The sequence below is a fragment of the Anopheles gambiae genome, chromosome 2 (assembly GCF_943734735.2).
Source record: "Anopheles gambiae chromosome 2, idAnoGambNW_F1_1, whole genome shotgun sequence".
NCBI classification, from domain to species: Eukaryota; Metazoa; Arthropoda; class Insecta; order Diptera; family Culicidae; genus Anopheles; species Anopheles gambiae.
The window spans coordinates 46,192,759-46,208,308 of NC_064601.1; the positions used below are offsets into that span (position 1 = coordinate 46,192,759).

Consider the following 15,550-nt stretch of genomic DNA (forward strand, 5'->3'; position numbering starts at 1 on the left):
GATGCAACTTGAAGGCCAGAAAAGATTCGTTATTAGCAATAAAATTAATTTTTTGTGCAATATTAAAAGCATTAAAATAATGGAACAATAATATAGAACGAAAGATTATCTTTGAATTTCCCCCCTTACCTGTAGTAGGTATTACTTTCTCCAAACGAACTTACAATTTCGTTTCGCACTGTAATCATTAGCTGTCAAACGCGACGAATACGCAGACATCATACAAATGGTGTAAACAAACACGTCTCCCGATTTTCTCCCGTTTTCGCGAGGACAATTTTATCCAGTTCGGTCGGGGGTTTGCTTTGCGTTACGCGCTTAAACATGGACACAGTGGCCACGATGAGAGCAGATAACGCTAGCCTGCGCAAGATTCAATCGAAACTCGTCCAGTGGGAATTGAAGGAGAACCCGCTCGCCCCGCTCAGTGCCACGCAAACGGATTTCATCAATCGTTTAACCGATCTGGCCAATAGAAATGCGGTCCCGCAGGCAGGAGTGAGTACGAGCAAATAAATAAATAAAAAACCAATCCCTTATTGTGCTGCTGAACTTCTAGGACGGTGCGGGATCTGCATCATCAGCCGACCAGGACGAGCAAGCGCCATCCGGCGAGCTGCCGGCTTCGTTGGAGCAGTTCAAACAGTCCGCCTGCGTCATCGATTCCACGCAAAACTTTCTGTCCTGGTACAACTCGATCGATGCCGAAATTCTCGAACACTTTGACGATGTGTACCTGGAGTACTACGAGCAGCTCCGAGCGCGCACCAGCGAATGCGACCAGATGGTGCAGGAGATCGACGTATCGCTCGATTCGCTCCGCCAGCTGACGCAGGAGTTTAACTTTGTGTCGGAGAAAACGGCCTCGCTGCATCAGGCCAGCGAAAGTTTGCTGCAGGATCAGGCGCGCCTCAGCGACACGGGCGAGGAGATCAAGAAGCGGCTGAAGTACTTCACCCAGGCCGAGAGCATATCCCAGCGGCTGCACAATCCAACGTTTTCCGTCTCGAACGAGACGTTTGTCGATATGCTGAACACGATCGACGATTGCCTGGAGTATATGCGCATGAATGTGAGTCCGATATCGATACACCATTGATCTTATCCTAAATGCTTTTTACTGTTGATACTTTCTTTTGCAGCCCACATTCAGCGAAGCAACGGCGTATGCGGTGAAGTATCGGGCCTGCCTTTCGAAAGCAACACAGATGATGAAGGCGTACGTGCTGGGCATTCTTTCCAATGCGACCGCCCAGGTACTCACACCCAAGGGCTCCGGCGTTCCTCGCTCGCTGGAAGCGCTCGATCAGCCGAAAGTGAGCGATCCGACGGCAGATGCAGCGTTTGTGCTATTCTACGGAAAGTTCCAAGCTTCTTCGCCACGCGTCAAACGCATCACTGCCCTGATTGAGGAGCGGCTCGATCGCAGTCCCGACTACGAACAGTTGCTGGGAGAGTTGCATCAAAACTATCTAACACAGCGCGCCACGGTAATTTGGCTAAGAGTTTGATGGGGTTGGACTTAGCATAGCAATCTAATCTCTTTGATGTTTCCCCTTTCTCGTAGATTATGAGCGCTGGTGTGGACCAAGCGATTAAAGACCTCGCCAAAAAGCACAAAGGAGATCATTGCGCTTTGGTGCGTTCCGCTTGTGCCTTTATGGTGCACATCTGCCAGGATGAGCATAGGCTGTTTTACCAGTTTTTTGCCAAACACAGTGCGCAACTGAGGTAGGTTTTTGGGTGACTGAATGCTTTGTGCAATAATTAGTGGTCGTCGTTAATCGTAATCTGTTTTTTTTTATAGCATTTACATGGAAGGACTGTGCACCATATTGTACGACACCCTTCGGCCTTACATTATACGCATCGATCATCTGGAAACGCTAGCCGAAATCTGTAGCATCCTCAAGGTGGAAATGCTGGACGAACACGTGTCCTACAGTCGTAAGTGTACAGTGTCCAGTCTACTTGAATGTATTTTTCGCTATAAAATCTCCTTTCTCTCCGTGCCGTAGCCGACTCGCTCGAAGCCTTTGCCAAAATTGTATACCAGCTGCTGCAGGACGTACAGGAACGGATCGGTTTCCGGGCGCAGAACTATCTCGAGTCCGACATCCGTAACTATCGGCCCTCGGCGGGTGATCTCGCCTACCCGGAGAAGCTGGAAATGATGGAAAGCATCGCTCTGTCGCTGCAGGAAAACCAGAATCCCCATGTCCACCTGCGGCGGGTAGATTCGCGCAGCTCCATCACATCGGGAATGTCGGTCGCCTCGCTCGAAGCGACACCACCGTCGGCCACCGATTCGGTGCTGAAGGTGCGCACTGGGGGCAGCTCGCCTGCCGACATGCACGGCATGTGGTACCCGACGGTGCGCCGTACGCTCGTCTGCCTGTCACGGCTGTACCGCTGCATCGACAAAACCATCTTCCAGAGCCTTTCCCAGCAAGCGCTGGCACATTGCATTTACAGCGTTTCGACTGCCGCCAGCCAGATCGCACAGAACCGTACCACGATCGATGGCGAGCTGTTCGAAATTAAGCATCTGCTCATTCTGCGCGAACAGATTGCACCGTTTCGGGTGGACTTTACGGCGAAGGAGACAAGCCTGGACTTTAGCAAGGTGCGGACGGCCGCCTACGAACTGCTGCAGAAGCGGAAGCAACTGTTTTCGCTAGGATCAAACAACGCGCTGCTCGAGTTTCTGCTCGACGGTACGCCGCAGGTTCGCGAACAGTTGCTCGATTCGCGCAAGGATGTGGACCGGCAGCTGAAGACGGTGTGTGAAACGTTCATAAAGGACGCAACGAAGCAGATGGTTGGGCCAGTGCTCACGTTTATCGAATCGGCCCAGAACCATCTTCGCAATCAACCGGGCGGAGCGAAACCGGCCCCGGTGGCTGGGGCAGGTGGACCGACGACACCCGGCACTGTTCCAGCGGCCGGACAAAGCACGGGAATGGCACTGCGAATGGCACCGTTCGCCGCCCCGCAGCAGATTAGTTCCATCATACAGGAGTGTCTGCGGAATATCAAATCGAAACTGGCGGGGCTGCAGCGATCGATGCAGCTCTACCTCGCTAACAAGGATACGGAATTTATCCTCTTCCGACCGATTCGGGTATTCCTTTTGTGAAGCATTTCTTGTTGCATTCAAGCTAACCCCCTTTTTTCCCCTTTTTTGTTGTTTTGCAGAACAATATCATCGGTTCGTTCGTGAAGCTGGAACAAATTCTTATGCTGAACGCGTACACAAAGGACGATCTGACGATCGTGAGCTGCCCATCAGCCGAACAGATTTCCGTGCTGCTTTCGAGCGTGAATCTCGCCGGTGGAGCGACTGGCGAACAGCCGGTGCCATCGTTTGGCAAACCCCAGCCGGTACGAAAGATAAGCACTTCGTCGATTGGTAGTAACGCCGCGGAGGCAGTGCCACCCGCGAAGGCTCCAGTCGAAAAGAAGGTCAGCTTCGATAGCGGGGCAAATACGGTGGTCGAAATCGACCGGGACGAAGAGCAGGACACGGAAAAGGGAAAGGAAGTGATAGTGGAAACACAAGAAGCCGAAGTGCCCGTAGAACAATCCGATCAATCGGAATCCGCCAGCGCTGTACAAAGTTAGATGAGGAAAATATTGTTTTTCACCATTTCCAAAGTAATTTTCTTATACTTGAAAGCGTTTCCTGGGCACAGCTATTGTAATGACTTCCTGTAAATTCGCATTGCCTTTTTAATGTTCTATAAATTAAAGTATTATCTTATTGGTATATTATCGCAATGATGAGTTTTTTGCTGCATTTATTAATGATTTTCTTGGAATGGGCGACTATTTTGATTTGAATGATTTTTGATAATTTACAGAAAAGTGTCATATGAATTCAAATTATATGGACTTTACTTCGATATGGCATATCCAAAGAACACAAAAAAATGCATTAATTTGAAGCTTTTTAGTGTTTTTTGTATGAATTATGTGCATTTGTTGAAATACAAAAACATACAAAAAACAAATCCTAAACGCAGTTCCAGAAAAAACATAAACATTTGACACCCCTGCTAGTACAAAAAATACAGGGATTATTTATAGTATTAACTTAAGTGGTCTACAGAAAAGAAATACCACACAAACATATAAGAATAATCACAAATAATGACTCGTCTCGATATGAAACCTTCCTAAGTAAATAATCACTAAGAAAGTGTAAAATAACAGCCACATTAAAAAGCGTTTTCAAATTTATCTTCCGGATGTCGAACGGCGTGTCCCGTGTGTGACACCCACAGTGTCAATGCTGTCAAAGCCATTCAGTCTCGATATTCCGTGCCGTGGCGTAATTCGGCCCAGCCGAAGGACCACGGATAAGCGAGCCTGGGTCGTATTTTGTGTAAACTTTTCGAGACGTCGGACGCGTCGTGTGCTTGCTCGCGGTCTATCGAACATTTTCCTTTGCGCGAGGATTTCCGCCGCACGGGGACACAGCCCGCCAGCATAAATCTGACTGTGCAATCGTGTGTCGTGTAGAGTGTAGCATTAAAAAAACAACAACGGAACAAACCGCCGTCTAAAGGTAATTAACCGGTGCGAATGAAAAGCGTTCAGCTAATTTCGCTCGTGGCTCTGTGCATCGGCTCACAACTTCTCGGTGTGCGTATGTCGCGATCCCAAATACAAGTGCTTGTGGCTCACAGCCGAGGAAGAAGAGTTTTGATTGGCGTCTCGCGGCGTCGCTCTAGCTGAGAATTGCCCAACGGTGTGTATGTGTGTTTGTGTGTGTGCCTATGTGCGTCCGTTTCGTACGAGAGTGCGTGAATGATCCTGAATGATTTGCCATAGCAAGTAACGATGGTGTGCGATGGTGGTGCGTTCTTGGAACTAGCAGCAGCAGCAGCAAAGTATGAATGAACAAGAGGGAACGCCTGTAAAGCAAGAAAACCTAAGCTCAGACGACGGTGTGTGCGGTGATTCCGGGTAGGTGCAACACACTCACACACGCACACACACACACGCATCATCGTCTGCACCCTGGTCGGTGGCCCGTTCCACCTTGCCCTGATCTTGCGTTCCTTTGTTCCGGAGCAGGAGAGCGAGAGTGGAAGCTGTCAATTGCATTGCCGGGGCGCATCGTTTGTCGGTTTGAAAATTGCGATTGTCCGTAAGAGGGGGCTGGTGGTGGTTGTGGTGGAGGGTGGCGAATGAAAGTAGTGATGGCACACGAGTAATTAATATTCGTCTGAAGGACATACTTCCTGCTGCCTTCTCCCCGGGTGTGGGATCGATGAGACGCGTTCCGGGCGTGCTTCGCGTCCCGCGGGAGGAACAATCTCGTCGAAATCAATCTCATCTCAGTCCGGATTCTGTCACTTCCCATTTTTCTCACCTCGTTCCCGGTATTTGACGCTTTAATTATGTGAATTGACGTTTCAAAGCAGTGTGCTGTGCAAAAGGGCGTAAGGATTTCAGTGCGGTCCTTCACCCTTGCCGAGTAAGCGGTCGTGCGACGTTTAAAAGAAAACATTAATGATGATTACACCGTTCGAATGATAATTATTAGTGATTTATTGCAGGCTTTCTTACCTGCCACAGCCGGGATGGATTGAAATTTGCCGAACTGGATGAATACAAAATTTCGTCGAATTTTCGTCGTTTGCCTTTCGTTTCGTTTCGTTTTGTTTTCGCCCCTGGTGGTGTGCAGCAAACAATCCTCTCGGTGCAATGCGTTGCAGTATGCAACTGACAAATGGTTCGGATGCGCTCTTAACTGCACACACACACACAGACACGGAGACACAAAATTCAATGCGAAAAAAGGGAACCTAACTGCTCGTTAGGGGATTGGTTCTTTGTGGTATCGGTTGTTTTTTTTTCATTTCAAATTCGTTTTTTTTCTCACGGTGTTTTGCAAGCAAACAAAAAATACTCTAGAAAATGAAAGTTCTACACGTGTTTGAGTTAGTATTTGCTATTCTAAATTATGTACGCAACTATCGGTTGGTTTATTAGGTATTTAAATCACATTCTGCTCTAAAGCATCCTTATTTCAAACAAGGAAAACTAAGCACATCCTTTCCTTGTCTGTTTGTCATGGGTGTGCTCCTTTCTTCCAGCCAAGGCTGCAGCATGTTGCCATGGTGATTTACGTTTTGCTCCTTGCAGTGTGCTGGCTCACGTTCGATGGAATATTGGGAGCGATTGCGGATGTTTCTCTGTGATTTGTTTTACCATTGTTTTTCCTCTAGCAATTTCATTGGAAACACATTTTTTTTGTTTGTATATCACCAACTTTCCTAAAAATCTCTATATCGTTTTACTTTCTTCCGGTTACAGTGCGTAATGAATTACAACGAAAAGTGTAGTGCAAAAGTGTGTTGTTAAGGCAAGAAAATTCTAAACCTCCATTACGGTGAGCCCCCGGCCCTCCCGCGCGTTGTGTGCATATTAGCGAAAGTGTGCAAAAATATTCTTGCTCCGTGTGAATGTGAATGAATGTGCATATCCTCCCGCAAGGAAAAAAAAGAGAGAAAAAATAAATCCTCTCGCTCGTAGTGCAGCAGGTTTGCGTGCGTGTGCAATTATGCTGATTGAGGTGCATAAAACGTGGATCGTGCGCGGGGAGCAGAAGTAAAAATAATAGTAGAAAAAAGCCCAGCGCGCGCATATAATAGTGAAAAGCCGTGTGAGGGGGAGGGAAGCGCCCGCCTGGTCGCTCGGGCCAGTGAGAATCATTCTCGCTGCACACTAGTGAGCTACACGATCACACGATCACGCTGTAACGAGAGCGAAAGAGAGAGAGAGCAAGAGTGTCCTGGGTAGCATAGAGAGTGAGAGAGAGCGGGAGGAAAAGCGACAGGTGAAATTTTGTCGCCCAAGTGCAGAGAGTGGTGCATCCGCCGAGTCGCGTAAGTGCATTTGGAGGGTTTGTGCTGTTGTTGTTGTTGGGTTGGTGTGCCTGCCGCGTCGGTCCCGACTCTGTGTGTGAGCTCCCAGAGGGCCTTGATTTGATGTGTTAGTGCGGGTGTGTGTGTATGTGTATTTCTCCATTCTGGTTTCGGTGAACGACGAGTGTGTGCTTTTGCGTTGATGCCCCTTTGCAGTGCTGGGCCGTTGGTCGGGATCGGTGGAAAGTGGTGAAAAAAGAAACCAGAAGTTTGTAATTGTTGGCGACAGTGAATCGGCATCCAACGGGTTGCTACAATACACACACACAGCGCACAAGCGACAGAACGACAAACGATATTCATTAGTGGACGAAGACGGTTGGCGCCCAGCTAGGCCGGTGACCCTTTTGTTCGCCGGAGAGTATGATAATGAGCAACGATGGAACTGCTGACCCTTAGCGGCACACAGGTACGGCGTGATGTAATGATGTAGTCTGTAATGTTTTTGTAAATGAATGTCTAAATATTGCACACTTTAGCGTAATAGAGTGGAAGTGAACCCGACTGGGACATACAGCTATTGCTTAATGTAGAGCAGGGCAAAATGGAACAAAACATTTGAACGTAGAAAATCGGGTTTCATCGAACTGGTGAACGAGAAGGGAAATGTTGTCGCTAATAATATACTGTGTGATATAAAATTTTCCATTTATAGTCATTTCAAGCAAATGTGGAAAAGTAATAATTAAGCATGCAAACTATTTGTGTCTTTTTACGTTAACCAAACCTACGTAATGTCTCACGCAACTGTATATTCTGCTTGCTTGGAGCCTTTCACGATACTAGCCAGCTTTTTTATGTCGAGTTTGGTTGGCGGCAGAAATCATGTCAACACTCCATACAAAACCACACACAAAACTAGTGTGCGATGTGCGAAAAACTGTGCTCATATTCATTCACAAAAACAATTTAAAATTAAGTTGAAATTATTTCGTTTCCGTTTTGATGTACAAACAAGTCCAAAAATGTTCATGCAACATGAGTTTGACTTGTTTGATGAGTCCCGGGCCTTAGATTCAAAGCTAGAATTAGATTCTAGTACAATGCTCGTAAAAAGGCTGGAAAAAAGGTCGTGTTTTCATTTATCCTAAAGTGCATTACATAGATCAGGTGATGGAATCTAGAATCAAAGTGTATGTAGACCAAGTGGTCTCATAGCCTGTTTTTATAATCAAATTTGAACGTCACTTTTTAACATGACGGGTGAAAACTTTTACTCCAACAGGCTTTCTGGAGGCTTAACAAATGCACAAAACACTCTTAAAATCTTCATTCAGAAGCAGAAGCGATAAAAATCAGCCTTCTAAATTCATACATCTTGGGATAAGCCCACCTGTATATTATACCCACTTAGATAACTGCTCGAAAACTGCTGTACAATGCAAACAGCTGACAGGCTGAAATGTCAGCCTTCGATCTTAAAACGGAAAGGGGCCCAAGATTAGAAATGATCCACGTCGGGGCTTATAGAATTCGTCACGTATACCATTCACAGAGCGCCAATTCGGTATGGATGAATTTTGAAAATAATAATGTTTATTCCTAATGGTTTAAAACGTGCTGAACATTGTCTTGAAATATGTCTTTTCCCTTTACTTCATATTGCATGTGAAGAATTCTCCCAATGAGATCAATTGAAAAACAACAAAATACAGCTCTAAGTGAGTGATGATTGTTGTTTTTGGCAATTACAGCGCAACATTAACGTTTCGGTAACGGCTATGCCTTCAAATTCAAAATTATTTATTGCTTAATATTTGCAATGCAAACCGGCAAACTCCCATTACATCCACTGAAAATGCATTAGCACAGACGTCTTGACACGGAACATAAGTTTGACCACCGACCCCCCTGGGTTCGGCTCCCCGGTTCCTTTGCACCGCACAGTACATTTGCTAATTTAATTGGTACAAACGCTTGTCCATCCGTTTTCAAGGGGGGAGGGCCAAAAGTATAATAAGTCATCGGTGGAGTGGGAAGGGAAAGAAGGGGTATGAGGGCTGCTCCAGTCGTAAAACGAAAATGCGATGAGCGCACTTTACCTCAGCCCACCAGAAGCACACACCGGTGGCCGATTATCTCCTTCATTAAGCTTCCTCATTTAGCTTCATTCCTGAGCTGTGGTGTGTGTCTGTGTTTGTGTGTGTGTTGCTGTTCAGTTGTGGCCAGTTTGCCGCATGCAGTTTCGCACAAACCCTGGTTGACGTTCTTTTTACCGTCCGCTGGTCGTCGTCGGGCCAACGCGTCAAACCAAAGCTTTATCCTCCAGTCTCCCTCTGTTTGTTACCCTCTCTCTCTCTCTCTATCTCTCTCTCTCTCTCTCTCTTTCTCTTTCTCTCTTTTTGCATATCACTGACTCTTTCTAATGCGCGCAGCCAGTCGACTCTAAACGGCAACTCCGTTCTAACACGGTCTGCAAGTGCGCCCTTGCGCCTCCGGCCCACCATCTTACGGTCCCGTGTATAGGTTGTCTTCCGCATCATCATCATCATCAGCAGCAGCAGCACCCCCACCCCTAGAATCAGCTCACGTCACGGACCGGCGAACGATGGCAAATACGGATACGGCGCGAACGCGTTTGTTGTGCGATCGAGTGTGTGGAGCGATTCCAACAGGGGGAGGGGGGCGCACCACAAACAACGAACCAAACACCTTCGAAACATGCGTTTTCTTCTCTCCATTCCTTCATTCTTTCTCTCCCTCCCTTTCTTCCACACACACGCACACACACACACACGACACACCAAACCTCTCTGTGTTCGCATTCGGGCGCGATGAGAATGCCGCAAGGCCCCGGAGGGCCGCGATTATTGAGCGCTTACAACAAATCTTGCTCATTTAAGCTGTTAATTTTAATTTTCCCTGCACACCACCACCACCACACCATCACACGCTTGCTGCTGGAGCTGTTTTTTCTTCCTCCGGTCTTCTCGGTGTTGTTTTAGTCGTTCCTTCCCCCGATTCGTCACCCTTTTTTTGGCGGCGGCGGCCGTTCGCCTTCCTTTCCCGGTGCTGTTGGGTTCGCCTGTGCATCTGGGTTTATCAACGTGCGTTCCTTTTTTACCTTTGTTCCGATTACTCTGCATCTCGCGCTGGAAGTTGGTGGTTTGCCGTCATCCATCGTCAGCACAGTGCGAAGAGGGCAAGAGGCGTACGGGTCTATGATGGTTGGATTAAAACATATTCAGCGCCATAATGTGAGTGTGGATTTATGTGTTAAATGAAACATTTCAAAGAGTACAACAAGAATCAATATTCCATTATTTGCAATTTCAATGTCTGTCTGCAAAGGGTTAATAAATATTGTTGCTTCGTTTGTCTAAAGAAAGGATGCAATATAAAAAATAGACAAAAACTATGTTCGTTTTTTACGGCGCAAACTGTAAAATACTGGAAAAAAATACATTTTTTTATCTAAATTTTATTGTCAAATCATTGATTTACGTAAATGATTGTCCTACTTCTCATGTGGCGGCTTGTTTGGTTGGGGGCTGTGCTGCTATGCTGGTATAGTTTTTCTTACCACTTACCTTTACACTAGTCATCTTCAGTCGTCTTATAATGATTTACGACGTTAACAAAAAAAAGAAGGAGAACGCTCCCATCATCATTGCAGAATCGATCACACCGAGGATCGAAGTTTTTTCACCCCTTTTTTTTCGTGGTTCTGTGTTCAATTTCTTTTTACTTCTGTTCCGAGCTGTGTTGCCTCTATTTTCTACTCTCTTTCTCTCGCTCTCTCTCCCGTTCTAGCTCGCTTATTCTTATGCGAGGTGGGATGATTTTCGTTCACAATCGTTTCATCATTTCCATCATAAATTGGTTGAAGATTTCCCTCCCCCCCCCACCCGCCTAACCCGCGTTATTTGTGAGCCTTTTTTTTCTATCAACCTCTCTCTCTCTCTCTCTCTCTCTCTCTCTCTCTCTCTCTCTCTCTCTCTCTCTCTCTCTCTCTTTCTCTCTCTCTCTCCCTTCCGTCTCTCTTATCGACCACCAAAACCTGCCGGACCGATGTAGCGCTGATCAAATGCCGCTGCTGCTCATGGTGCTGCAGCTCCCGGGGTTGCCTGATTGCCCAAAAGTGGGATTGTGTGTGTGTTCCTGTTGAACACATACACACCGAGGGACACACAGAACCAAGGGAGTAGGTCGTCCCGGTCGGGCGGGGTGGTGGTGGGCCCCCCGAGACTCGGAAACGAGGCGATCGTTTTTTTAGCGTTTATGATGGCGCGGTGTATTCATTTTCTATCCCTTTGTGTTTGCGCCCTCCCCCCCCCCCCCCCCAACCCGTTCCCCTACGATTGGTGGACGTCTTTGTAACGGGGGAAAGCAGAAAGTCCCGAACCGATCAAGCCTCACTTTCGCAGTGATGAGAAATGGGGTGGTGGGGGAATGTTTTAGGGAACTGGCGGCGACGGCGCGCACGTTGGGAATAAGCTATTTCTTTACCCATTCTTACGTTCCCCACTCCTTCCTTTCACGTCCCTTGAGCTCGTATTCCTTTCTTTTGCTTTTTGGGCTCCCTCGCTACTTCCAGTGCCCCTGTCGTACCAATTCATTCGGCCTTTCCCAATGATTGCCCTTCAATTTTTCACCTGACCGATGTGGTGCGCACACGGAACATTGTGCGATGGCCCGAAAATTTGGGTCATCCGCGCATCACACACACACACACACACACACAAATACAGAGTGTCTAATCCTCATCATCAACACTGCGGCGCTGCCTCAACGTTTGGAGTTGAAGCTGTGACGAATGGTTCAGTGCCGAAGCGGTGTGTGTGTGTATGCCAGAGACTGTAGCCAATGATTAGCCGCGACTCTAAGGGGGGGGAGGGCAGTAAGAAGCAGAAGAAAGGTTTAATCTTTCCCGCGCTGGTCGCGCTGCCGGCTTGTTGCCCATGTACTTTCTTTTGGCTATCTTTCGCTTCATTACTTGGTTGCCTTTTGCGCTCGTTGCTCGATTTTGAATCCCGCGTTCCTCTGCGCTCTCTCCCGCTCATCCGTTTGGGCAGTTTTTAATGGGCTGCGTTGTTGTTGTTTTCTCTCTCTCTCTCTCTCTCTCTCTCTCTCTCTCTCTCCATTTCTTTAGCCAAGTATTTATGATGGCTCCCCTCTAAAGGAATTCATTCCACCAGTTTGGGGAGGGAAACTAGCGGGGGCAACATTGGGCTGCGGAAAAATGCTAGAATGTGTTTTCTCCTTTTTCTTCTCCCTTCCAAGGGGGGCCTAGCCGCATGCACCTTTCTTCGCGACGTGTTTCTATTTATTTTGGCAATAGCTCGTCCCCCCCCCCCCTCCACCGCCACTCCTTCCTGTTGGGCCCTGTGTCGAGCCACAAATTGCTGTTGCTTTATGCGGGATGGATGGAAAACTGGGTGGAAATTAGTTCCCGATTAGTGTTGCCGTTCCCACCCCCTGGACGCCGTACCCCCCCACTGCCCTGGTGGACGCCTCTCGCAAGTGTCTCGCGCCCGTGCGCCTGATGGACGAATGATGATGGTGGTTAAATCGATGTCCGTCCGCTCGATGATGCAGGTTTGGAGCTTTTGTGTTCCCTTCCCCCTCTTCTTCCTTCCTCAAAAAAAAGTCGATGGAATTCGGTAGTCCAGTTTCCCCATCTGCTGCCCGTTTGTTAGTATCGGCTGCCCCGGCGTTAAGCGTAGCCTTTCGAACGGTTTAATCCACTATGCGAATTTATAAACTCATTAATGTTTGGTTCATTTTTTTTCTCTTTCTTCGATGCATAGTTTCGAAGTTGAATGATTTCGAAGTCATCAGTAGTTATGATGATTTTTTCAAACAAATATTTTAAATTAATATTGGAATAAACGATTTTGCTTGAAATAATTTGCCGTTGGTAGGAGACAGTTATGTATTTTAAAAGATTGTGGAGAGTATTTTTTTATTGAATATCTCTGGCTTAAATGTGTCCCGCCGCGTTGATCAGTCTGAATAATTAAATATGCCCAGAATTCTTGAAATGTAATGTCGCCTGAAAGATTGTGTTATGTTTTTAGCAAAAATTTAGCCCTTTCCTTTTTTGTCCCAAAATAATGATCAGTTTAAGAAGAATTCGTCACATTCCCGGAGGATCAGTTCGTCTGCGGCTAACCTACAAATCGGGCAGACGAGAAAAAAGAAAAGTCTAAAACAATCCTTTCGCAACAGTGGACAAACATGTAGGAAAATTGATTACGCGTTCGCTTGTATCGAATGGGAAAACAATTGCTGAAACAACCATTTCCTCCGATGCGGGCTGCTGCTGCTCCTGCTGCCCCAATGCCAACGGTGAAGGTCGTGTTGATGTTTCATTTTCGCTCCCACAGTACACAGTTTAAAGTTTCCCAGCACGTCGCCGACCGCAGCATCAACGGCGGCGGCGGCGGTGGCGATACCAACGCATTGTGGCATACCCGATGTTTGTGCTTTTCTTGTGCGTCCCGCTGGCCCGCTGGCCGCATGCTTGGAGCGGATTGCCCTGGAATGTTGTGCCTGATTTTCACATCCACCCACCGCCGCAGCCTCTTCCTTTGTTCCAGATGGGTTTATATATTTATGCTACACAAACGAGAACGGCCTGTGTGCTGCTGCCGCGATGGCGTTCAGCACGGTTCTCTTTTTCCAAATAATCGAACGTTTTTCCTCCGGAGGATATTGAACGTCGATGCAACGGACGTGTGTTTTGTTTTGTTTTTCTCTTCCCAAAACCACGTCCAACCATGGAGCTCCAGAAAGGTAGAAAAACGCATTTTTACGCCGGGGCGTTTGTAAACGATGGCCAGATCCGGTGGCTGCGGGTTTTCACTCGGCGTTTGTTTGTTTATCTTTACCAAACGAAATTTATCTCTAACCATTACGCGGGTGTACAGCATGGTGTGGGCGGGTATGGAAGGTATGGCCGATTCCGAGAAGGTAGCAATGGCGGTTTCGGTTTTCACAGCCACTGCACATTTGCTTCTTTTACAAAATTTTCCCCATTTTTTCCCCACATCCAAAGGCTCGTTGGAACGAACAATTTGACATAAAAACAAAACGCCGTCTAAAACGCGCCTTCTCACGGTACGAAAAAAAATTGGGCAATATCGCACCAACCCTTTACTTTTGGTGCCCGTTTCACAAGCTCTGCAGGGAAGAAAGTGAAAAAAAACGGGGCGGGAATGTTTGTTTTTTTTATTGACCATCTCGCGGTGCCAAACGTCCTCAACCGGCAGTAAATAACTTGCACGCAGAAAGTATAACCCGGGCGGTATTTACTGAAATCTCGATGCTGTTGAACGATGCTGCGATAATTCTTTGCCAGTTGAAGTGCTTCTTCCGGCCCAATTTTGGGTATGGTGGAGCTTTCGTGACCAGTTCCTTTTTTGTTGTAGTAGTAGTTACATTCACTTAGCTTTGCCTTAATTTTTTATCGGATCTACGAAATCATGCAGGCACAAAAAAAAAAAGAGTTGGTAGACAAAAACAGTGAAATAAACCAAACGGATGTCCGGAAGATGGAGCGAAAATAAAATTAAACGAAAAAACTCCCTCTGCTCAAAAAAATTCCCCACAATCCAACGCGTCCAATAAACGCAGCTTCATTTTGTTTGTAGCTGTGTGTGTGTTTGACGCTATCCATTCTTTGCTTGTCCGGGTGAGGATTTCTATTTAATTTTTTGGCGGACATGGTGGCGCAGAGCTATCCCCCCTTCCCCTCCTTCCGTACCATCGAGCGTTTCTGCCACACCGCCGGCCGTTTGACTTATTTATGTTTTATTTGTTTATATGTCGTCGGATGGCGGGCCACTGCGATGTATCTGCTTTCCCATCCCAGATTTCGGATCCGTTTTTGGGCGGTGGTGCGGTTTTTAAAATGTTCCCTTCCGTTTCCGCGCTTCCGCCCCGAAGTCCCCCAATCCCCCCCATCCACCACAACCCCATCTTCCCTGCGCTTTTCTCCGGCAACTTCGGCGTTTGCTTTCCCTTCCGTGCTGCAGTGGCCGTGTGGCATAAACCGCTTTTTTCCTTCCATTATTTAATTTGACTTGCGGTGGCATGTCGCTCATGGGAATTTATCAAATTAAATTTTGATCATCGCTTTCCGCCGGCCGGCCGGTGGATATGGAGGAGGAGAAGGAGGTTGTGGTGGGATACGGTAGAGGGTTACGCAGGGAGCGGCAAAAAGCTACTTCTTCGCCTGAGAAGATGCTTTCTGCTTTCGAGCGCGATCTGTCTCTCCTCCCCCCTCCCCGTTTGTTGCCAGCAGTAGCAGCAGCGATCGAGCAATCAAAGGTTTTGGCTGCGGTGTGGTGTTGGTTATTGTGCCGTTTTTCCCTTCACAGCCAATTTTTGGAGCTTAATTTTTCCTTCCTTCCTACCGCTGCTGCTGATTTGACCGATTTGACTGGTCAACGGGCGCCATCAACGGTCGTCTTGCATTGAAGAGGTAAAATGGAGAGCGAGAGAGACAGAGAGGGAGAGTGAATTATGTTTTTTGTTGCTTTACGTCTGGTGTGAAAATTGAAGAACCTTCTTATTTTGTTTTGATTTGTATTTGATGGCAAAAATGGAGGAATCGTTTAAGTGCGGTTTTGTGGTCAAATGGGAAATGGCGCGTATCGCTGGTGTAC

General features: G+C 47.2%; 2 protein-coding genes across 9 annotated transcripts in view; both read left to right on the top strand.

Moving 5' to 3' along the window:
* The first annotated feature begins 191 nt into the window (after positions 1 to 191).
* On the top strand, positions 192 to 3,780 carry LOC1278790 (conserved oligomeric Golgi complex subunit 3). The gene is made up of 7 exons (XM_061651722.1): positions 192 to 498; positions 560 to 1,072; positions 1,143 to 1,490; positions 1,568 to 1,731; positions 1,808 to 1,947; positions 2,019 to 3,124; positions 3,199 to 3,780. Exons 1-7 carry the CDS (start codon positions 325 to 327, stop codon positions 3,622 to 3,624), a joined length of 2,871 nt encoding a protein of 956 aa, XP_061507706.1. The 5' UTR covers positions 192 to 324; the 3' UTR covers positions 3,625 to 3,780.
* Positions 3,781 to 4,360: 580 nt separating this feature from the next.
* The window catches only part of LOC1278792 (latrophilin Cirl), an 88,672-nt gene continuing 77,482 nt past the window's right edge, over positions 4,361 to 15,550 (top strand). For 6 of the 8 annotated variants that reach the window (XR_009764938.1, XR_009764939.1, XR_009764941.1 and 3 more), the window contains exons 1-2: positions 4,361 to 4,570; positions 6,328 to 7,347. The gene's annotated coding sequence lies outside the window, so the exon portion shown is untranslated. Of the gene's footprint in view, positions 4,754 to 4,776; positions 4,972 to 6,327; positions 7,348 to 15,550 lie in introns of those variants that run through there. The other 2 variants (XM_061645946.1, XM_061645948.1) reach the window with 2 other exon arrangements.